At 41.8% G+C, this 24,559-nt stretch overlaps 1 protein-coding gene across 2 annotated transcripts in view; it reads left to right on the plus strand.

Annotated features, from left to right (window-relative positions):
* Nucleotides 1-16,144, plus strand: part of LOC139564099 (cytochrome b5 reductase 4-like) — a 30,022-nt gene extending 13,878 nt beyond the window's left edge. The window contains exons 9-16 of one of the 2 annotated variants that reach the window (XM_071383300.1): nt 2,264-2,296; nt 2,471-2,593; nt 2,893-3,033; nt 5,760-5,915; nt 8,641-8,791; nt 12,754-12,840; nt 13,575-13,736; nt 14,142-16,144. In XM_071383300.1, the coding sequence (XP_071239401.1) occupies nt 2,264-2,296; nt 2,471-2,593; nt 2,893-3,033; nt 5,760-5,915; nt 8,641-8,791; nt 12,754-12,840; nt 13,575-13,736; nt 14,142-14,196 (908 nt within the window). In that variant the 3' untranslated portion in view covers nt 14,197-16,144. The remainder of the gene's footprint in view (nt 1-2,263; nt 2,297-2,470; nt 2,594-2,892; nt 3,034-5,759; nt 5,916-8,640; nt 8,792-12,753; nt 12,841-13,574; nt 13,737-14,141) is intronic. The other variant, XM_071383302.1, reaches the window with a different exon arrangement.
* Nucleotides 16,145-24,559: the final 8,415 nt, after the last annotated feature.

The raw sequence follows: 24,559 nt of genomic DNA on the forward strand, positions 1-24,559 counted from the left end.
AGCTAGCTAATAAAGAGCTATGTTAAGAAATATCCTGTAGTATTGCATTTTATTATTTTGTACAAAGTGTGCAAAACAAGACAGTTAGGAGAGTTTTTTTTGCTAACCTTAACCTCAGTGTTCTGACCTGCTGCATGAATTATCCTAACCTGCTGCGAAAAAGTCACTATTTGTCGTAGATGTATCGAAGTGGCGTGAAAACGGCGTTTCTCGTAAGAAAACATGTAATGTAACATCTAATTAAAGTCCCCTGGAAACACTGACCAAAGCTTTGTTTCCTACCCTGTCAATAATTCCTCCCTGGCAGGTTTATTCATTTGTTGCCATATCAAACAACAATGTAGTCAAGGTGCTGCCCACTATATTCCAACTATAATCATTCTATTCCAGCAGTTCACCAATTAACTAGGTCTATATTGTTTTGCCCATATCATGCAGCCTTGCATGGCACAGTGTGTAAATTATAACAAAAGTGCAGGAAATGCAGAAATGTATGAAAATGCTAAACATTATTTTTGTTTGAAGTTGGATTGAACAGTATAAAGCAATCAGAATGGAGAAAGACCCATTGAATCACTTATAATTTGTGTTGCCACCCTAGGTTCATGAACTATTCATAAAGCATTTTTAGAATTTGTATTATTCAAAAACATAAAATAACTGCATACCGTCAAATGTGATATGATATTTTGGCCATATCGCCCAGCCCTGAAATGAAGTCCCATGTACTGACTACTGAGAACATGGAAGGCACACAGCAGAGAACCTAAAAAATGGCATAAACTACTATCGTTGCTGAGTGGGTGCAGCAGTAAGGTGAGGGCTGTCTGGTAGCCACAGGGGAGAACAACTGCCCCCTCACATTGAGGATTTCAAGTTAAAGGCCGACCGCGATACTGTAGGCATTGTTTCCAGAAAACAGGATCCCCCTTTATAGTGAATGGGGAAATGGCGAACTTTCTGGTCAATATTCATGGTTATTAAAAAAAAAAAAAAAAAAAAAAAAAAAAAAAAAAACCTGAACACGACCATGGTACCAATAATTGCTTTTATTTCACCAGATGTATGTCCTTGAACCGATTACTTTAAAATTGCACACAGATGAGTTAGAAGGATAATTTAGTTGCTAATGGCTGCCTGCAGTACCTCCGTCGGCCTTCAACTTGAGATACTTAATGAGAGGAGGCAGCATTGAGATTGCATGCGCAGTTGATGTTGCAGGCTGTTTCCAAAAAGTCCTCCATGAAGCAAGATGGTGACTTGCTGAAAATACACTTCCTGATCTTCAAATGCGCCACTGAGCATTCTCATAGGAAACAATGGGGTGAAGTCATCTATGGGTTGCCATGACTGCATTAGTTTGAACTGCATTGCCCCCTAGCGGTCATACGCAGCACCATATCTGCGTTGTGAATAGTTTATGATTTTTTTTCTTCTTATCGTTACATTTTTTTTTTTAAATGCAGTTTTTGTTGTGACATTTGTCACAATGCTATCCTGTACCCTAGTTAGGGCTGGCACAATTACATTTACCCTTTAACTGATGAAGACCCCCTTAAAAAATATATGTACCATTTTTATTAAATTTTTTGTTGTGGTGTTGACGAACAGCTGAAAGAAGACCGGACATTTGTGCGGTTGAGTCCATTTCTGGTGTAACATGGACTATTAACAACGTGTTGAAACTTTGTTGCTCCTTGCTGAAACAAGCAAGGTGTTGTAGCAAATGAGTCTTCGGTTGCCTAGGCAATGACCCCCAGCACTACACAGCATGTGCAGTCAGGAGCGGAGATGAGAAGGAGAAAATGTGTGTAAAAAAATATGTTTTTTCTAATTCTTATTGTTTGCTATTCAAACGGTTGTTGCTGTGCATGGTCATTTTGACTGGCCAATTATCGTCATTCAGAATTCCATGACCATCACAGACCTAGTCCATTATCAGCTGTAATTATATTATTGAGTGCTTTCAGAGCTTATTTCTCCATCTGTGTTCCAGCCTGCCAGAGGACTTGACACCATTAGTGTCCAGTGTTTATCACTGGCTTATTAATGTTGGAGGGAAATATTGACTGTGTCAACCAGAGGAAATAAACTCTGTGCCCATTTCCACTAAACCCTCTATATCGGTCTATCTCTATCCCCCTGTCTGTCTGTCCCTCTCTTACTCGCTCTCTTTCCTTCTCTGTCTCTCTGTAAATGGGGTGATAAATTTGATTTCTATACATTTCTGGTAAACAACTCACTAGGAGGCTCTCTTTTTCAGGTCTAGCCCAAGAAGTAGATGGAAGCGTTGCTGGTAAGGAGAACATTTATGGTCTGATGTCTTTTCATAAGCTAAAGCTGACTAACTGTTAACGTTTACCAACTCCCTCCCTCGATCCCCCCCCCCCTCATCTTTCTCCTTCTCTCCTCTTCCCCCCCTCTCTCTCGCTCTCGCTCTCTCACTCTCACTCTCACTATGCTGGTACAGTCCACACAGCGTGTGCTGTGGGGAAGATTCAAGTCAGCATGCGTAAAGCGGCCAAAGGAAAGTGGGAGGAGCTTGGTGAACCACTGGAATTCCATGATTCTCTTTTCAGGAAGAAAGATCGAGGTATGAATAGGGGCTCTTTTCCAATATGTCTTTCCTTGATTCCTCACGGCCTCACTCCTCACCTTCTTCTCAAAACGCTTTGGAGGAGAATGTAAGAGGGGAGGGACCTTGGACTTTCACCTCCAATGCGTTTTGAGGAGGCAAGGAGAGAGGAAGTGAGGAATCGAGAAAAGCCGAAAGAAAGAGCCAGAATGCAATTTCAGACACACCCATTTGTCTTATCTTGTCTTATCTTCTGAATTGATTTTATTACATTCCCCTATTAACCAAAATCACATGTTATTCACTCTCTCTCTCAGCGATCTTCTACAGAGAGTGTATGTTAGTTTCTAAGACGGAGGTCACACACGACACCTGGGTGTTCCGGTTACAACTCCCTCTAGGGACACTCATGCACGTGCCGGTTGGGAAACACATCTACCTCAAGTCCCTCATCCAAGGTAAGGCCTAGCCTATAGATCCATGCTAATGCTAACGCTACATATAGGCAAGCTCTAATCCCAAAGCAGCCCATGCGGTCCATTGCTTGTGCTTATGCTATGCTACATTTAATTTTTTTATTTAACCTTTACTTATACAGGTTTTTCTCATTGAGATAAAATAGATTTTTCAAGAGAGACCTGGTCCAACAGCAGCAGGGGGAACAACGTTTCAGACAAAACAACATTGAACGAAACTATAGACTAGAGGTCGACCGATTAATCGGAATGGCCGATTAATTAGGACCGTTTTCATAACAATCGGAAATCGGTATTTTTGGACGCCGATTTTGCAGATAAAAAAATATATATATATATTTTTTTACACACCTTTGTTTAACTAGGCAAGTCAGTTAAGAACACATTCTTATTTTCAACGGCCTAGGAACATTGGGTTAATTAACTGCCTTGTTCAGGGGCAGAACGACAGATTTTTACCTTGTCAGCTCAGGGATTCAATCTGGCAACCTTACGGTTAACTTGGCCAATGCTCTAACCACCTGCCTCACAAGGAGCCCGCCTGTTACGCGAATGCAGTAAAAAGCCAAGGTAAGTTGCTAGCTAGCATTAAACTTATCTTATTTAAAACAATCAATCAATCATAATCACTAGTTATAACTACACATGGTTGATGATATTACTAGTTTATCTAGCGTGTCCTGCGTTGCATATAATCGATGCAGTGCGCATTCGCGAAAAAGGACTGTCGTTGCTCCAACGTGTACCTAACCATAAACATCAATGCCTTTCTTAAAATCAATACACAGAAGTATATATTTTTAAACCTGCATATTTAGCTAAAAGAAATCCAGGTTAGCAGGCAATATTAACCAGGTGAAATTGTGTCACTTCTCTTGCGTTCATTGCACGCAGAGTCAGAGTATATGCAACAGTTTGGGCCGCCAGGCTCATTGCGAACTAATTTGCCAGAATTTTACGTAATTATGAAATAACTTTGAAGGTTGTGCAATGTAACAGGAATATTTAGACTTATGGATGCCACCCGTTAGATAAAATACGGAACGGTTCCGTATTTCACTGAAAGAATAAACGTTTTGTTTTCGAGATGATAGTTTCCGGATTCGACCATATTAATGACCTAAGGCTCGTATTTCTGTGTGTTATTATGTTATAATTAAGTCTATGATTTGATAGAGCAGTCTGACTGAGTGATGGTAGGTACCAGCAGGCTCGTAAGCATTCATTCAAACAGCACTTTCGTGCGTTTTGCCAGCAGCTCTCCGCTGTGCTTCAAACATTGCGCTGTTTATGACTTCAAGCCTATCAACTCCCGAGATTAGGCTGGTGTAACCGATGTGAAATGGCTAGCTAGTTAGCGGGGTGCGCGCTAATAGCGTTTCAAACGTCACTCGCTCTGAGACTTGGAGTAGTTGTTCCCCTTGCTCTGCATGGGTAACGCTGCTTCGAAGGTGGCTGTTGTCGATGTGTTCCTGGGTCGAGCCCAGGTAGCAGCGAGGAGAGGGATGGAAGCTATACTGTTACACTGGCAATACTAAAGTGCCTATAAGAACATCCAATAGTCAAAGGTATATGAAATACAAATCGTATAGAGAGAAATAGTCCTATAATTCCTATAATAACTACAACCTAAAAGTTCTTACCTGGGAATATTGAAGACTTGTGTTAAAAGGAACCACCAGCTTTCATATGTTCTCATGTTCTGAGCAAGGAACTTAAACGTTAGCTTTCTTACATGGCACATATTGCACTTTTACTTTCTTCTCCAACACGTTGTTTTTGCATTATTTAAACCAAATTGAACATGTTTCATTATTTATTTGAGGCTATATTGATTTTATTGATGTATTATATGAAGTTAAAATAAGTGTTCATTCAGTATTGTTGTAATTGTCATTATTACAAATACATTTTTAATTTAATTTAATCGGTATCGCCTTTTTTTGGTCCTCCAATAATCGGTATCGCCTTTTTTTGGTCCTCCAATAATCGGTATCGGCGTTGAAAAATCATAATCGGCCGACCTCTACTATAGACACATATACAGTACAACTATTACGTAATGAAACACAAATGTCGTAACTAAAAACCAGCTGTTCTAAAGACAATTACACGCTTCTATGATATTTACATCGACCAAGTGTTTAAACTCCACCAACGTGACTAGATCATCACATTTTTAAATGTTCAGGAGAGAATTCCAGGACCACAGAGCTGAGTAACTAAAACTATTTCTACCATGACCTGTTCTAATTCTTGGTACTGTTAAAAGCAAATGAGAATGTGACCGTAACTGATCTGATTAAAAAAGAACAGAGATAAAATGGCATTTTACCCAATATGGCCTTATAAATCAGTGTATACCAGTGTTTAAGCCTACGCAAGGTCAATGACGACCAGCCAACAGCACTGTAGAGATCACAATGATGTGTTAAATGTTTTTGATTGTTAATGAACCTGAGGGCCGCATGCTATACTGAATCAATTGCTCTCACGGTAGTGGTTGAGGCATGCATATATATAACATCACTAAAATCTAAAACCGCCAGTAATGTACATCGTACCAGCTCCTTCCTGGCCTCCAGAGAAAAACAAGTCTTATGAAATGTGTAGACAGTTGGATAACGCTATATCTGGGCTGCCGCTAATCCCATAGCGGCAGCCCAGATATATGTAATTCATTGCTAATGTTAATGCTATATGTGTAGACAGTGAGGTGGTGAAGCCCTACACGCCAGTCGAGGAAACACTGGTACCAGCTACACTGGACTCCACACAGGGGACTGCAGCCACTGACATCTTCCTCATGATCAAAGTCTACCCAGATGGAGTGTTGACTCAACACCTAAACAACCTCAACATCGGTAAGTCTGAGGCCCCCAGTAAACCTCACTGTTACAGCTAAGTGGGTTGTTCAAATGTTATTTATCACATACACCGAATACAACTGGTGTAGACTTTACATTGATATTCCAAACCATTTCCAAAGATGCAGAGTTGAATTATTATTATATATATATATATACTTATATAGTTTTAAATAGTAACGATCAAAAGAGGAATCAAATAAAATACGCAAGAATGGAGCTATATACAGGGAGTACCAGATCAATGTGGAGCTATATACAGGGAGTACCAGATCAATGGGGAGCTATATACAGGAAGTACCAGATGATTGTGTAGAGGTATATACAGGGAGTACCAGATCATTGTGTAGAGGTATATGCAGGGAGTACCAGATCATTGTGTAGAGGTATATGCAGGGAGTACCAGATCATTGTGTAGAGGTATATACAGGAAGTACCAGATCATTATGTAGAGGTATATACAGGGAGTACCAGATCATTGTGTAGAGGTATATACAGGGAGTACCAGATCATTGTGTAGAGGTATATACAGGGAGTACCAGATCATTGTGTAGAGGTATATACAGGGAGTACCAGATCATTGTGTAGAGGTATATACAGGGAGTACCAGATCATTGTGTAGAGGTATATACAGGGAGTACCAGATCATTGTGTAGAGGTATATACAGGGAGTACCAGATCATTGTGTAGAGGTACGAGCTACTTGAGGTTGATATATACATGAAGGCTAGGTAAAGTGACTAGGCATTCGGATAGATAATAATAAGAGTAAAGAAATATAAGGTTGTTAGTGAGTAGGTTGTGTGCGTGCGTGTGTTTGTTTCTGTGTGTGTAAATGTATGTGTGTGTTCAAGTGCTGTGTGTTCATATGTAAGTGGAATATTAATATATAGAGGTCAAGTTTGTTTTATAACTGGCTCCTACTTCAACCTTGTCATGTGTAGACGTAGGCTGTAAACAAAATCAATTGACAAACTTATTTTTTCATTGCTTGCGTGTGAGATGTACAGCAGCATACGTCAATCTGTAGGTGGTTTAGCCACGCTGTGGAATACTAAAATCTCAGATAAGTGAGCAAGGTAGGCAACAACACGAAGAAAAAAAATAGCATGTCAGAAACCAGAGAGAAGGTTATTTTTCTTCCAACCAGGATTGATTAGATTACCTTTTGTTTACCATGAACTCATTTACATGTTTTGCTGTTGCATACACAAGTAGACTAGGTGACAGAAGTTCTTGACTCCTGTGTGTCGATTAAAACAAAACTTAACAACATTTAGTCTTTAAAATGCAGTACACAAGCATTGATTGTGATTATGATAGGGTACTGCATTTACATGACCGTTAGTAATAACATGATTATGACGTTAACATTCACAGGGAGGACTATACTCTTACCATTGTGATTAGGGATATACTTATGATTAATAGTAGCACTTTGCAATTCTATTCTCATTATGTATTTTGAGTATTAAATGTCAGATGTTAGTTAGGGCTAGCACTATTATCGCTTATAAATTATGGACAATTATCAACTTTTATATTCACGTAGATAATAGCATTTTTACATGAAGTGGGTACACTTGGTAGTCATTTTACGAGCAGAATGGCACGGTCGGGAGGCTTCATTTCCAAAAGATCCAAGCAGTCCAAACCATTAGTTCTTGAGATAGGGGTGTCACCAATGCTGTTGTATTTAGTAGGTAAGTCGTAGCTCATTTTCAAAGATACGTTACAAGTTCAAAACATTTAACAAAAAAGACAATTATGACATTAACTGGTCATTTGCATGACAATTAATCGTTGCCTAAAATTCTATAATCGTCACAGCCCTAGTTAGACCCTATCTTTTCTCCTCATCTCTCTCATCCTATATCATTTTGTCACCTCCCTTTCTCTTTTCTCTCCCCTCTCTCTCTCTCTCTCCTCTTATTCATACATCAGCAGAAGCAGGCACTATTCAGATAAATCAATTACAGGGGGAGAGATTGCTCAGCTCCCAAACAGGATTGATGGTGTAATTAGTTTCTATTTAAAAACTCATAAACAGGTTGTTTTATCTCATCTATCCTCCCGACCCTTTCTCAGAGTCCAGCCTTCTACATAGTCAGGGTGCCAGAATGTAACCCTTCTTTCCTTTCCACCTCCAATGAATCAGATTTCCTGGCCTTTGTCTTGTGTCTTCTCTTAACAGTGGAATCAATATATATCTAAATCCTGACCTTCTTTCTGGAAAAGTAATTGTCCTACCAGTCCATCTGCACAGAAGTGGACAGGAAATAAAGAGGCTTCTTTCTTTATCTTTCTGTGTAAACTATGCTCACTGACAGGGCTTCAGGCTATGTAATTGTCCTCATCTGGCCCCCATTACCTGAATATATGCTAGTGTTGAGTGATGTGTGTGGTTGCCTGGCGATGCAGGCCCAGCTGCAACATTGGGACAGATGGAGGATGTTTATTTCCCAGTCAGTCAGTTAAAGAAGAAAAACATTCTCCATTACAACGAAGATTAGATGTACAGTACAAACAGAAACATCATGAAAGAGGAAATGGATAACTGATGGTAGGAAATGAACAGACACTGTGTCCTGTTTTCATTATTCAAGCTATCCTGATTTGTAGTCAATTTTTTTTAATGTATTATCTGTTTTTGCTTATTCTTGTGTTTGTGTGGTTTCTCAGCTTAATGGGTTTCCTTCTCTCCTCTTCCCTGGTTGCCTAGGTGACCACCTGTCTGTCAGCAGCCCAGATGGTCCGTTCAGTCTCCGCCTCCTGCGTGAGGTCACTCACCTTTACCTGTTAGCAGCCGGCACGGGGTTCACGCCGATGGCTCGGGTGATCCGATTGGCCCTCCAGGACCTGGGCTCACTCAGGTGAAATACACTGTCATGGCTCCACCCAGAAACAACCCCTAGTATAGCCCCTTCCCCCTAAGCACTTCATGTAGATATGAAAGACTTGGATAGGTATAAGCAGTATGGAAAATATTCTACCTATCCTATCAAATATACTGCTGTATTGTTGATCCCGTTCTTTCAGATATGTTATGCAGAGTATTTCATTTCTACTTGTGACTGAATAGAAACTGAAGGAGGCTGTACTCTGACTGCTGAGCTATTGCAAGGCTGTCGTTGTTCTCTTTCTGAGGATGTGTATACATTGTGAAGGACAAGGCTGTCGTTGTTCTCTTTCTGAGGATGTGTATACATTGTGAAGGACAAGGCTGTCGTTGTTCTCTTTCTGAGGATGTGTATACATTGTGAAGGACAAGGCTGTCGTTTTTCTCTTTCTGAGGATGTGTATACATTGTGAAGGACACGGCTGTCGTTTTTCTCTTTCTGAGGATGTGTATACATTGTGAAGGACAAGGCTGTCGTTGTTCTCTTTCTGAGGATGTGTATACATTGTGAAGGACAAGGCTGTCGTTGTTCTCTTTCTGAGGATGTGTATACATTGTGAAGGACAAGGCTGTCGTTGTTCTCTTTCTGAGGATGTGTATACATTGTGAAGGACAAGGCTGTCGTTGTTCTCTTTCTGAGGATGTGTATACATTGTGAAGGACAAGGCTGTCGTTTTTCTCTTTCTGAGGATGTGTATACATTGTGAAGGACAAGGCTGTCGTTGTTCTCTTTCTGAGGATGTGTATACATTATGAAGGACAAGGCTGTCGTTTTTCTCTTTCTGAGGATGTGTATACATTGTGAAGTACAAGGCTGTCGTTGTTCTCTTTCTGAGGATGTGTATACATTGTGAAGGACAAGGCTGTCATTGTTCTCTTTCTGAGGATGTGTATACATTGTGAAGGACAAGGCTGTCATTGTTCTCTTTCTGAGGATGTGTATACATTGTGAAGGACAAGGCTGTCATTGTTCTCTTTCTGAGGATGTGTATACATTGTGAAGGACAAGGCTGTCATTGTTCTCTTTCTGAGGATGTGTATACATTGTGAAGGACAAGGCTGTCGTTGTTCTCTTTCTGAGGATGTATATACATTGTGAAGGACAAGGCTGTCATTGTTCTCTTTCTGAGGATGTGTATACATTGTGAAGGACAAGGCTGTCGTTGTTCTCTTTCTGAGGATGTGTATACATTGTGAATGACAAGGCTGTCGTTGTTCTCTTTCTGAGGATGTGTATACACTGTGAAGGACAAGGCTGTCGTTGTTCTCTTTCTGAGGATGTGTATACATTGTGAATGACAAGGCTGTCGTTGTTCTCTTTCTGAGGATGTGTATACATTGTGAAGGACAAGGCTGTCGTTGTTCTCTTTCTGAGGATGTGTATACATTGTGAAGGACAAGGCTGTCATTGTTCTCTTTCTGAGGATGTGTATACATTGTGAAGGACAAGGCTGTCGTTGTTCTCTTTCTGAGGATGTGTATACATTGTGAAGGACAAGGCTGTCGTTGTTCTCTTTCTGAGGATGTGTATACATTGTGAAGGACAAGGCTGTCATTGTTCTCTTTCTGAGGATGTGTATACATTGTGAAGGACAAGGCTGTCATTGTTCTCTTTCTGAGGATGTGTATACATTGTGAAGGACAAGGCTGTCATTGTTCTCTTTCTGAGGATGTGTATACATTGTGAAGGACAAGGCTGTCATTGTTCTCTTTCTGAGGATGTGTATACATTGTGAAGGACAAGGCTGTCGTTGTTCTCTTTCTGAGGATGTGTATACATTGTGAAGGACAAGGCTGTCGTTGTTCTCTTTCTGAGGATGTATATACATTGTGAAGGACAAGGCTGTCGTTGTTCTCTTTCTGAGGATGTGTATACATTGTGAAGGACAAGGCTGTCGTTGTTCTCTTTCTGAGGATGTGTATACATTGTGAAGGACAAGGCTGTCGTTGTTCTCTTTCTGAGGATGTATATACATTGTGAAGGACAAGGCTGTCGTTGTTCTCTTTCTGAGGATGTGTATACATTGTGAAGGACAAGGCTGTCGTTGTTCTCTTTCTGAGGATGTGTATACATTGTGAAGGACAAGGCTGTCGTTGTTCTCTTTCTGAGGATGTATATACATTGTGAAGGACAAGGCTGTCGTTGTTCTCTTTCTGAGGATGTGTATACATTGTGAAGGACACGGCTGTCATTGTTCTCTTTCTGAGGATGTGTATACATTGTGAAGGACAAGGCTGTCGTTGTTCTCTTTCTGAGGATGTATAGACATTGTGAAGTACAAGGCTGTCATTGTTCTCTTTCTGAGGATGTGTATACATTGTGAAGGACAAGGCTGTCGTTGTTCTCTTTCTGAGGATGTGTATACATTGTGAAGGACAAGGCTGTCGTTGTTCTCTTTCTGAGGATGTGTATACATTGTGAAGGACACGGCTGTCATTGTTCTCTTTCTGAGGATGTGTATACATTGTGAAGGACAAGGCTGTCGTTGTTCTCTTTCTGAGGATGTGTATACATTGTGAAGGACAAGGCTGTCGTTGTTCTCTTTCTGAGGATGTGTATACATTGTGAAGGACACGGCTGTCATTGTTCTCTTTCTGAGGATGTGTATACATTGTGAAGGACAAGGCTGTCGTTGTTCTCTTTCTGAGGATGTGTATACATTGTGAAGTACAAGGCTGTCATTGTTCTCTTTCTGAGGATGTGTATACATTGTGAAGGACAAGGCTGTCGTTGTTCTCTTTCTGAGGATGTGTATACATTGTGAAGGACAAGGCTGTCGTTGTTCTCTTTCTGAGGATGTGTATACATTGTGAAGGACAAGGCTGTCATTGTTCTCTTTCTGAGGATGTGTATACATTGTGAAGAACAAGGCTGTCGTTGTTCTCTTTCTGAGGATGTGTATACATTGTGAAGTACAAGGCTGTCATTGTTCTCTTTCTGAGGATGTGTATACATTGTGAAGGACAAGGCTGTCGTTGTTCTCTTTCTGAGGATGTGTATACATTGTGAAGGACAAGGCTGTCATTGTTCTCTTTCTGAGGATGTGTATACATTGTGAAGGACACGGCTGTCATTGTTCTCTTTCTGAGGATGTGTATACATTGTGAAGGACACGGCTGTCATTGTTCTCTTTCTGAGGATGTGTATACATTGTGAAGGACAAGGCTGTCATTGTTCTCTTTCTGAGGATGTGTATACATTGTGAATGACAAGGCTGTCGTTGTTCTCTTTCTGAGGATGTGTATACATTGTGAAGGACACGGCTGTCATTGTTCTCTTTCTGAGGATGTGTATACATTGTGAAGGACAAGGCTGTCGTTGTTCTCTTTCTGAGGATGTGTATACATTGTGAAGGACAAGGCTGTCGTTGTTCTCTTTCTGAGGATGTGTATACATTGTGAAGGACAAGGCTGTCATTGTTCTCTTTCTGAGGATGTGTATACATTGTGAAGGACAAGGCTGTCGTTGTTCTCTTTCTGAGGATGTGTATACATTGTGAATGACAAGGCTGTCGTTGTTCTCTTTCTGAGGATGTGTATACATTGTGAAGTACAAGGCTGTCATTGTTCTCTTTCTGAGGATGTGTATACATTGTGAAGTACAAGGCTGTCGTTTTTCTCTTTCTGAGGATGTGTATACATTGTGAAGGACAAGGCTGTCGTTTTTCTCTTTCTGAGGATGTGTATACATTGTGAAGGACAAGGCTGTCATTGTTCTCTTTCTGAGGATGTGTATACATTGTGAAGAACAAGGCTGTCGTTGTTCTCTTTCTGAGGATGTATAGACATTGTGAAGGACAAGGCTGTCATTGTTCTCTTTCTGAGGATGTATAGACATTGTGAAGGACAAGGCTGTCGTTGTTCTCTTTCTGAGGATGTATAGACATTGTGAAGGACAAGGCTGTTCTGACGGCATTATATCTGTGTGTGTTCTAGGAAAACCAAGCTGATGTTCTTCAACAGACGGGAAAGAGACATCCTGTGGCACTCTGAACTTGACGGCCTCGCAGCTGAAGATGAGAGGTGTGTGTGGTGCACTGTGTATTCATATTGAAGGTGGTCATTATCATTTACATTTAAGTCATTTAGCAGACGCTCTTATCCAGAGCGACTTACAAGTTGGATCCACCTAATCCAAAGCATAATGAATGAGGCATTTCGTATGCATCTTTTTTGCATGAGGCATTTAGTTTGAGGAAATGTCCTAGCCTTTTGAAAGTGGCAGTTTGTTTAAAGAGAAAAGTCCATGGCTTTTTAGAATGAGGCTATTGATTTGTTAAGAGTCCACTGCACAGTTCGTTTCTATCCTAAGGATCGTTTGAGGGTGGCTAGCCTCTGGAGGAGCTGCTGCTGGCGCGCTTTGAGTCTGGCTGCGTTAATGTCAGCAAGACTGACCCTCTGTGGTGAATCTGATTGTGTGTGTGTGTTCTTGCCCGCTCCAGATGTCTATGATGTGTTCATGGTGTGTGAACACTCCCCATCATTACCATATTGACTAGATTCTCATGTGAACCATTACCTGTGAAGCAGCATTAACACATAAATGTTACTGTACATGTTCTCTTGCTGCTCGGCTAGGCAGAGAATGTTCTCTCTTGATCTCTATGCTCACTCAGTGTACAGTGTGTTCTGATGATCCGTCTGTCAATTGGTAAGGCAGAAGATGCATTTGTTTGTTACATTCTATGGTTCCAGGTGGAGTATGATCTGTCAGAGGCATGTGATGAGTTCTGTAATGCTCTATTCTATGGTTCCAGGTTCCAGGTGGAGTATATTCTGTCCGAGCCGTGTGATGGGTGGACAGGCAGGAAGGGGCGGGTTGAGGCCTCCATGCTGACTGACTTCCTGGTTAGGCCTGAGGGGTCAAAGGTCTTTGTGTGTGTGTGTGGCCCCTCAGCCTTCACCGAGCTGACTGTGGGGTGAGTGACACTCCACACCCCTCTACACACTCCAGTTAGGCATTTAGCCGGGCGGCAGGTAGCCTAGTGGTTAGAGCGTTGGATTAGTAACCGAAAGGTTGCAAGATCGAAATCTATCGTTCTGCCCCTGAACAAGGCAGTTAACCCACTGTTCCTAGGCCGTCATTGTAAATAAGAATTTGTTCTTAACTGACTTGCCTAGTTAAATAAAGGTTAAAATAAATTTAAAAATTAGTAGATTCAATTTAGTAGATTCAAGCTATTTCAGGCTATGTAGTGCAAGGAAGTTAACTTGTATAACATTGGATAACTTTTCCCACCTTTAGGCTTTGTCTGACTCCCCCTCTTACCTTCTCCTTGTTTCTCACCTTCCTCCTTTATCAATCTCCCTCCTCTCTTTCTCAGGTTGGTGAGACAGCATTGTTTCAGTGAAGAGGAGATTCATGTGTTCCAGGGCTGAGTGTCAGTCTCAGACCTGACATATCTCAACCTTACAGCCTGAGGTGCCAATGGGACATTGAGAGAACAACGTGTGTGTGTGTGAGAGAGAAGTGTGTGTGTTTGAGAGAAAGGAGACACAATTTGTGAGAGAGTGTGGGAGAGAAGAGATGTTATTAGGCTGCCGGCCAATGTGTTTTTTGGAACAATGTCTTTCTATGCACTGATAGATCTGACTCCTGTGGTTAGCAGCTCTGTCTCTCTATTTCTGTGTGTTTCTGTCTCACGCTCTCTGGTGCTTTGAAACACGGATGGACAGTCATTCTCTCTGGACGTGACCGCTGGGCTCTCTGAGCTGGTGAATCACACACAACGGATGAATTGCCAATTACCCAGCAGCACTGAACCCTCAGGTCAACATCATCAGCTCACTGTCTGTCTCTCTCTGTAACAGAACTCTTTGAACACACACACACAGAGAGAGAGCGAGAGAGAGAGCGAGAGAGAGAGAGTGAACCATGTCTTACATACTGTAGCTCACAGTCCCACACATCCGCTACATTGTGATGTTATTTTTGCTGTCGCCCCCCCCCCCCCAAAGAAAAGCAGGACTTTGTAAGCGTTTGATTTTTAGTTCTGATCATTACATCTTCCTTTTGTTGAAGAAGTAATGAGAATTTCCATTATGAGACATCCTCCTACAGAGAGTTATTATTATTCAGATAGTTGTTTTGGCTTTTGCATCTGGTCTGTTCTGCAGCCTGTGGTTCTGTTTGAGAGAGACTGATGGTTAAGCAGACCAGTCTTCAGTACATTTACAATCTCTCTTTCTCCCTCTCTATCTCTCTCTTTTATCTCTCTCGCTCTCTCTCAGGTTGATGTTGTAGTACTCACAGTAGGTGATGAATACCAATGGGAATACATTACACAATACATAACACATTTATGTAAATGTATTTAATTAATAAAATGATATTTTTATTATATGTATTTAATTCATTAATACCTCTAGCCCACAGTGATCTGATTAAGTGCTTGATGTTTGATGCAGTTAAATGATTCTAAAATGCGTCTGGGAACCCTGACCATGTGTCCTTTACTCTTTCTCACTCTTGTGAAATACATGAGGTTGGTAAGGCACCAACTATCGTGATTTCTCCTCGTGGAACATCAAACTGCCAAACCGAACTATGTCAATCCTGCAGAGTTGTTCTATGCTATGAGTGGTAAGATGTAGCTCATCTATTAACCTAATAAGAGGGGCTCTTATCTGGTGGTTTCCAGCTGCAGTCAGTCCATCTGCCTCAGTAATGATGTCTGAAAGGATACATCTAAAGAGTCCATCTGGGTGAAAATGGAACAAAATGTCCATGAAATTGAAGGTGCATTTTCTTGAAATGTCGTAGATGTCGTTTTGGAGGAAGAATCTTTTATATTGGTCATTGGTATCTAGAAAGGATGTACATGAATGTATGTGATCTTGGCCTTTTCACCGTTTTTTTTTTCTCTAATTTGTACTCTGTAGATTGTATGGAAAGTGCCATTTAAAAACCTTACCCTGCGTGGCATTTACTTTTTAATAACATCAAAGTACATGTCATTGACATTTTGTTCCTTTTTCACACAAAATGAATTGCAGCATTTCTTACCACTGAACATAACCATTTCAAAGATCACACCTGTCAACGTAACACACATGGCCAATGCTATGTGCAATACTATAACAGTCAGCTATGGATGAAAAGTACTTGATGAAAGTACCAGTTTGTTTTTGACCGGTGAAACAATGACTGAAATGTGTTGGGTTCTGTTTTTCTAAAGAAATTGAGCTTCACTTGGTTTTGTAGCTCATCTATTCTTGATCTAACCACATCTCTTTTAATGCATATCCAGCTTTGTACATCATTCACATTATAACTAACATGTCAGTCATATGAGCTGTCCTGAAGCAAATTAAAAGATGCACTAAACATTTTTGTTCTGTTAAGATTCAGAGCCCTGGTTGTATTGTGTTCAGTTGTTTCTGGCTGAAATGTACTACAGTTAATTAATTAATACTTCACCTTAGGGAAGAGGCAATTCAAATGTGCAGGGGAATTATATCACAACCACACCAGGAAGTATAGGATTTTAAAGACTTACACTGAAAGACACATATGCAAAGCTGTAATTATCCAAGGAAAAATACACCCTGCAGTCTCTCTCGCTTCACTCTCTGTGTCTGTCTGTCTCTTCGCCCCCCACACCTCCCGTCTACACACACACACACACACAGTGTTATCTTAGTAAATGGCATCATGTTGGTGGCCAGTCCTTCCCTATAGGAGTAAAGGTTCCCCACCCACTAGGCAATACGATGAAATTGCATGTCTTGGCAGATGGAAAATCAAAGGTCACCATAGATGAAAAACACTGTGTCTGGCTCTGATTCTCAATGAGCTTTACGGTATCTACCTTCAGGAGGGGGTGTAGAGAGCGAGTCTGTCAATGGGAGTGTAATAGCTTTGTCATTAGGAATTCTCTTTAGAGTTTGATTATAAGTGGACTGACTAGTTAGCATCATTAGAGGGGAAGTGGCTTCGCAGGGCGAGGGCATGTTCTAAGTTGTACATGGGGTATTTTCAAGGGAAATAATGGAGAGGTGAGGTCACATTGATATCTACATCTGTTGTCATGGCATTATAGCTGCATTTCAGTGAATTTGGTTTTACTGATATGACATATGTAGTGCAAATAGCATGTTGTTCCAGACAGGTGAGAAAGCCCCTATCCAGTCTAGCAGCAGCTCTATGATTGACTGAAAGCTGAGGAGAATTGTGTAGGAGGTGAGGAGAGTACCAGTACCTGACACACTGAGAGTGGTGCTTAACGCTGGAGTGGCACTCACTATCTGTCATCTGCCACCACCACCACTAACATTACTCACTGTCACCACCTCTAATACCTGCTGCTGCATAGCTTGATCTGGCTTGGGCATTACAAGCCTCCATTCACTGTATAGGTGAAAGAAAATACAAATGAGTGTTGATTCATATCATCAATATCCTATCAGTATCCTATATATCTTAAATATCCTATATATTTTATCAATATCCTATCAGTATCCTATATATCTTATCAATATCCTATCAGTATCCTATATATCTTATCAATATCCTATATATCTTATCAATATCCTATCAGTATCCTATATATCTTATCAATATCCTATATATCTTATCAATATCCTATCAGTATCCTATATATCTTTTCAATATCCTATCAGTATCCTATATATCCTATCAGTATCCTATATATCCTATCTTTTTTTGTTTTATGTGCTTCACATCCTTTTTATTTAATTTGACAAATTTATATAAAATGTTTTTATCACTGCTCCAGGCAACTACCTTGTAGGCTCCTTCTCTCTGCTGCAGTGTGGAAACAATGTAGCAAAGAACATGTAATATAGCTTATGGTATGGCCGGTACTTCAATGGTGAATTATATCTGTTTTTCTGGGTTAGAGAGAAGTTTATGGAGAAAATCAATCAATCAATACTGGCCAATCAATCAATACTGGCCCCTTAACATTCAGCTTAGTGCTCCCCAGATCCGTTCACTCCAACATACAGCTGATGTGACATAGTGGAGAAGAGAAGAGTATCTTTAGAGAGAATCCATTTGACCAGATGCATGTTTTATTGAGCTGCTTCCTTTAATGAGATGTCTGATCCACTTTGGACATATTAAACACAGAATTATTCATCATTTTGAAGTGCACGACCACCACTCCCCAGTGATGTGGAGCTTGATCCCTGCTTCATTTGTCTTCTATTTGCGATCCCCTCACTGTGTGAATTCCACACAACAGCAGCCTAGCCCCAGTACACATCCTCATCTTCAAAAGAAGTGGCTTTTATCAGAGGAGACAAGAAAGGTTTACTCCTGAGGCCTCCTCCCACTGAGTTCGGTCTTTGACACGACTCCCCCTCTGGCTTAGTGCAGTTGTGACCAGAGGGAGAGAGGCTTTGCTGAAACATTTAAAAGGATGGGTCTATAGCTAAAGCAGGTTTTCCTGTTGTTCTTTCTGTAGCAGAGAAACAAAGGAACCCAGAGTAACAAAATGAATCTCATTTCAACAGTTTATTGAATGTATTGTGTTGCAAAGAATGATGCACAATAACTGACAGTAATCATGTTTAACTATGCTGAATGCTTGAAACATTTTACTAAATGTAATGTTTTACTTTTGATTAATAAACCTTGCAATTCGAGAAGCATGGTGATAAGGAAAGGTGACAGAAAGACAAGGAAAGGTGACAGAGGTTCAGCGAGAAAAAAAAATCCATAATTCGTCAATAACCTCGTCAAGTGGTTATTGAAACCTGCGGGCTCTCCTTCTCTCCTTCACTGCAGCCGAGTTGAGTAAAACATTTAAACGTGTTAACCCTCGCAAGGCTGCAGGCCCAGACGGCATTCCCAGCCGCGTCCTCAGAGCATGCGCAGACCAGTTGGCTGGTGTGTTTACGGACATATTCAATCAATCCTTATCCCAGTCTGCTGTTCCCACATGCTTCAAGAGGGCCACCATTGTTCCTGTTCCCAAGAAAGCTAAGGTAACTGAGCTAAACGACTACCGCCCCGTAGCACTCACTTCCGTCATCATGAAGTGCTTTGAGAGACTAGTCAAGGACCATATCACCTCCACCCTACCGGACACCCTAGACCCACTCCAATTTGCTTACCGACCCAATAGGTCCACAGACGACGCAATCGCAACCACACTGCACACTGCCCTAACCCATCTGGACAAGAGGAATACCCATGTGAGAATGCTGTTCATCGATTACAGCTCAGCATTTAACACCATAGTACCCTCCAAACTCGTCATCAAGCTCGAGACCCTGGGTCTCGACCCCGCCCTGTGCAACTGGGTCCTGGACTTCCTGACGGGCCGCCCCCAGGTGGTGAGGGTAGGTAACAACATCTCCACCCCGCTGATCCTCAACACTGGGGCCCCACAAGGGTGCGTTCTGAGCCCTCTCCTGTACTCCCTGTTCACCCACGACTGCGTGGCCATGCACGCCTCCAACTCAATCATCAAGTTTGCGGATGACACTACAGTGGTAGGCTTGATTACCAACAACGACGAGACGGCCTACAGGGAGGAGGTGAGGGCCCTCGGAGTGTGGTGTCAGGAAAATAACCTCACACTCAACGTCAACAAAACAAAGGAGATGATTGTGGACTTCAGGAAACAGCAGAGGGAGCACCCCCCTATCCACATCGACGGGTCAGTAGTGGAGAAGGTGGAAAGTTTTAAGTTCCTCGGTGTACACATCACGGACAAACTGAATTGGTCCACCCACACAGACAGCGTTGTGAAGAAGGCGCAGCAGCGCCTCTTCAACCTCAGGAGGCTGAAGAAATTCGGCTTGTCACCAAAAGCACTCACAAACTTCTACAGATGCACAATCGAGAGCATCCTGTCGGGCTGTATCACCGCCTGGTACGGCAACTGCTCCGCCCACAACCGTAAGGCTCTCCAGAGGGTAGTGAGGTCTGCAGAACGCATCACCGGGGGCAAACTACCTGCCCTCCAGGACACCTACACCACCCGATGTCACAGGAAGGCCATAAAGATCATCAAGGACAACAACCACCCAAGCCACTGCCTGTTCACCCCGCTATCATCCAGAAGGCGAGGTCAGTACAGGTGCATCAAAGCAGGGACCGAGAGACTGAAAAACAGCTTCTATCTCCAGGCCATCAGACTGTTAAACAGCCACCACTAACATTTAGCGGCCGCTGCCAACATACTGACTCAACTCCAGCCACTTTAAAAATGGGAATTGATGGAAATTATGTAAAAATGTACCACTAGCCACTTTAAACAATGCCACTTAATATAATGTTTACATACCCTACATTACCCATCTCATATGTATATACTGTACTCTATATCATCTACTGCATCTTGCCATCTTTATGTAATACATGTACCACTAGCCACTTTAAACTATGCCACTTTATGTTTACATACCCTACAGTACTCATCTCATGTGTATATACCGTACTCTATACCATCTACTGCATCTTGCCATGCCGTTCTGTACCACCACTCATTCATATATCTTTATGTACATATTCTTTATCCCTTTACACTTGTGTGTGTGTATAAGGTAGTAGTTGTGGAATTGTTAGGTTAGATTACTTGTTGGTTATTACTGCATTGTCGGAACTAGAAGCACAAGCATTTCGCTACACTCGCATTAACATCTGCTAACCATGTGTATGTGACTAATAAAATTTGATTTGATTTGATTTGATTTGAAGTGCCTGGGAAAGTTATATGACCAGACCCTAATGGACAGAAGATCCACATGTACACTGTGCTGGATGTACCAGCACAGTGTCCTCCCCCGAATAACCTGGCCGCTAACCCTGTACAAGGTCACCTCATCAACAACAGGCACTAGAGATAATTGCAAACCGAGACCTACGCAGATGGCTTGGTGTGCCCCCCAGCTTCTCATGTGTGGGCCTGTACAGTAGAATAGCAAAGCTACAACTACCAATCTCATCACTGGTAGAATTCAAAGTGGTAAAGACCAGGCTGGTGATGATCCTCAGGGACTCCAAAGACCTGAAGATACAAGGTGCCATGATTGAATTCAGAACACAAAGAAAGTGGTCTGCCACCAAAGCCGTCAAACAGGCTGAAGCACGGTGACATATTTGTAGTATATTTTTTTCAACCCTTATTTTACCAGGTATGTTGACTGAGCACACATTCTCATTTACAGCATCAACCTGGGGAATAGTTACAGGGGAGAGGAGGGGGGATGAATGAGCCAATTGGAAGCTGGGGATGATTAGGTGGCCATGATGGTATGAGGGGCAGATTGGGAATTTACCAAGGACACAGGGGTTAACACCCCTTCTCTTACAATAAGTGCCATGGGATCTTTAGTGAGTCAGGACACCTGTTTAACGTGCCATCCGAAAGACGGCACCCTACACAGGGCAATGTCCCCAATCACTGCCCTGAGACATTGGGATATTTTAATAGACAAGGGGAAAGAGTGCCTCGTACTGGCCCTCCAACACCACTTCCTCCACCATCTGGTCTTCCATCCAGGGAGCGGCCAAGACCAACCCTGCTGAGCTTCAGAGGCAAGCCAGCAGTGGGATGCTGGGTGGTGTGCTGCTGGCAAAAAGAGGGGAATATCTGCCAATAAAGACAGGGCCTTGAAACAACGAAGACCACATGCTGGGCCAAAGCCAACACCACTGAAAGGAGACACCTGGTGCAGCAGGAAGTCAGGCAAATGGAGGATCAGAGAAGGGCCAAAGCAGTGAGGTTGGGAGCCCAGGGAGCCTGGAGTGTCTTTGGGTGAGCTGTGGAGGATGGATCCTGACAGAATCCTGTTCCTGTTCAGATCTGTCTATGACGTGCTCCCATCCCTCACTAACTTACACAGGTGGGGCCTCGCTGAAAACCCATACCTCTCTCTCTGCAACAAACTTGGCACCATGGAGAATGTTTTAACAGTGCACTCTTGCCCTCTCCCTAGGCAAATTCAGATGGAGGCACTGCCAAGTTTTAAGGGAACTGGCCATGATCCTCGAGAATCAACAGAGGAAAAAGAGGACTCCCACCAACAAAGGCCACCACATCAACTTAGTCAGGCCACGGGAAGCAGAAGTAGCCAGACCCAGGAAGACGGCATCCTGGAACAAGCCAGAATGTGGGAGATGCAAGACCGTGGTAGATGCGTGCTGACCTAGACAGAAAGCTGATCTTCCTCCTTGACATGGTTGTCTCCACTATCCGTCCAGACATCATCATATGGGCGGTAAAGGAGAAAAAGCTGGTGACTGTGGAACTCACAGTGCCCTCAGAGAGGTGTGTGGAAGCATACCAGCACAAGAAGGGAAAGTATGACATCCTGGCAGATAAGATGCGAGGGAAGGGATGGAGTGTCTGGGTTTACCCAGTTGAAGTCGGCTGGCATGGCTTCCCTGCCTAATCAACATGGAGACTGCTTTCCGCTCTGGGCATCAAAGGAAAGGACAGAAGATCTGCGCTATAGCACCTAGCAAGTGCTGCTGAAAAGGCCTTTTTCTGGTTATTATGGTGGAAAAGATCTGCACCAAGCTGGAAGCCATCCACAGGCGGGCAGTGATTTGGCCAATTACTGTCAATGCATCATGTTCAGGGTGTTCCTGGATAGGAGTTGAAAAGTCCGGTGAGAGGTGGACCGGGCTGATGATGCCTGTGGATCAGTAATCAAACACTGATTGTATCAGATACAACAAAACCCAAAATCGTATAATGAGAGGGAGAGGTCAGAATGGTTACTAATCTGCCTACAGTGCAATCATTCTCTATGTGCTATTGGTCATGACAGAGTATCAGAACGGCCCTGAAAACCCTGATCCACATGTGTTCTCCTGAAGGTCATATTTAACTAGCATGGTTAACAGAGTAGTCTATAACTAGTTATATAATACACAATTTCTTTGTGAATCTAATTAAATATTCAGCTCAGAGCGTACCTACGAGATCCATATCCCTGGTGCATTGTACAATTATATGGTACTGTTGTCCTGTGGTCCAACTAGCTGTAGCAGAGTGTGTGTTGTGTTCCCTGAGCTCTGGTTAATAAGAGCTAAACACTGGCCTGCAGGTCTGGAAGGATGACTCAATAGAACAGCACACCTGACCTACCATTCACACAGCAGATCACACAGGGTTACTGTTAGACGAATTTGATTCCTATGTTTTCGTTAACCAATTTAATTATAACAAAGCAAACACTCTGTCCGTTTCTAAGAATTTGTAAGGTTCTTATTTGCATAAAATAGACAAAGACCAGCCACCAAATTAATCAATAGCGTTTATTCTCGAGAGCTCTCCAGTGCATATACAAAACAGTTATTTTTATCCCTTCTCTTCAGCTAACGCACATACATTACACACTATATTTGGATTATCTCCTGAAGTCTCACCACAGTTTATTACCACTTAGCTGAGTTCCAGTCCCCCCAGATACGGAAAACCTGGAGGGGCTCTCACTGTCTTATTTTATCTCCACAGAGTTATAGCTGTGTCGGTTCAAACATAGGTTAACAAGTCTCTTTGCTTTCTTTCGACACACACATACATTCCTTTCTTCCACAATGGTTATCATTTTTAATTACCCCTTGTCCATGCTACATAACCTATTTCTCATGAACTAACATAATTAATCACTAAAGTAAAAATGGTAGAATTCAATTAGTTCTAGTTCTAGTTAAATGTATACATTGTTTAGTCATTTATTCATAAAATCCATAACAATCCACACTTTGACTAAATATTATACTCACAAGCACACATCTATTTTTATTAGATAACAATATCTATGGTTATCCAAAATCAACCTAACACATACCAACATCTGTATTTTCACCGACTGTTCTAGGTCTACATCAGAATCATAACTCTTCTTATCAGGATTCTTGTTACAATCTTCATCAAAGAAACAGTCTAAACATCAAAACAGGAAACAACCTAAAAATCCAAAACATCATAAATGTTCTCATCCAGCTTAGGCTCCTCGTATGTGAAGGAGCCGGATCCATCCTCTAGGTCTGGGGCCATGTATTCATCATTCCACTGGTCAGAGCTTGGGATCTGTCCATATCTCACCATCTGTTGTGTCATCGATTTCTCCAGAGTCCTAGAAATGAGACCTCTCACGCACGGAATAAAGCAACAGCCTCACAAAACTAACACAGTCACACAGGTGAAGGTAGCCCACAACACAGTGATCATGACATTTTTCCATTTTCCAAACATACTGTCAACCCAATTAGTCAGAGAAGTATCCACCCCAGAATTTTCTGCCAATTCGTGAGCTAGGGTGGTTAATTAACCTCTACCGCTTCTCTCTCCCGGATCCGGGATCCTCCTCATCAAAAAAGCTGACTAGCATAGCCTAGCCTAACGGGACAGGGATATCATATAATATAATTTCATGAAATCACAATCCAATACTGCAAATAAAAGATAAACATCTTGTGAATCCAGCCATCATTTCCGATTTTTAAAATGTTTTACAGCGAAAACACAATATGTATTTATATTAGCTCACCACAATAGCCAAACACACAACGCCATGTTTTCACCATGTTTCCACCACATAGGTAGCTTTCACAAAACCCACAAATAGAGATAAAATTTATCACTAACCTTGAACAACTTCATCAGATGACAGTCTTATAACATCATGTTATACAATACATTTATGTTTTGTTCGAAAATGTGCATATTTGAGGTATAAATCGTAGTTTTACATTGCAGCCACCATCACAAATAGCACCAAAAAAGCCAGAATAATTACAGAGAGCAACGTG

The sequence above is a fragment of the Salvelinus alpinus genome, chromosome 35, assembly GCF_045679555.1.
Source record: "Salvelinus alpinus chromosome 35, SLU_Salpinus.1, whole genome shotgun sequence".
Taxonomy (NCBI): Eukaryota; Metazoa; Chordata; class Actinopteri; order Salmoniformes; family Salmonidae; genus Salvelinus; species Salvelinus alpinus.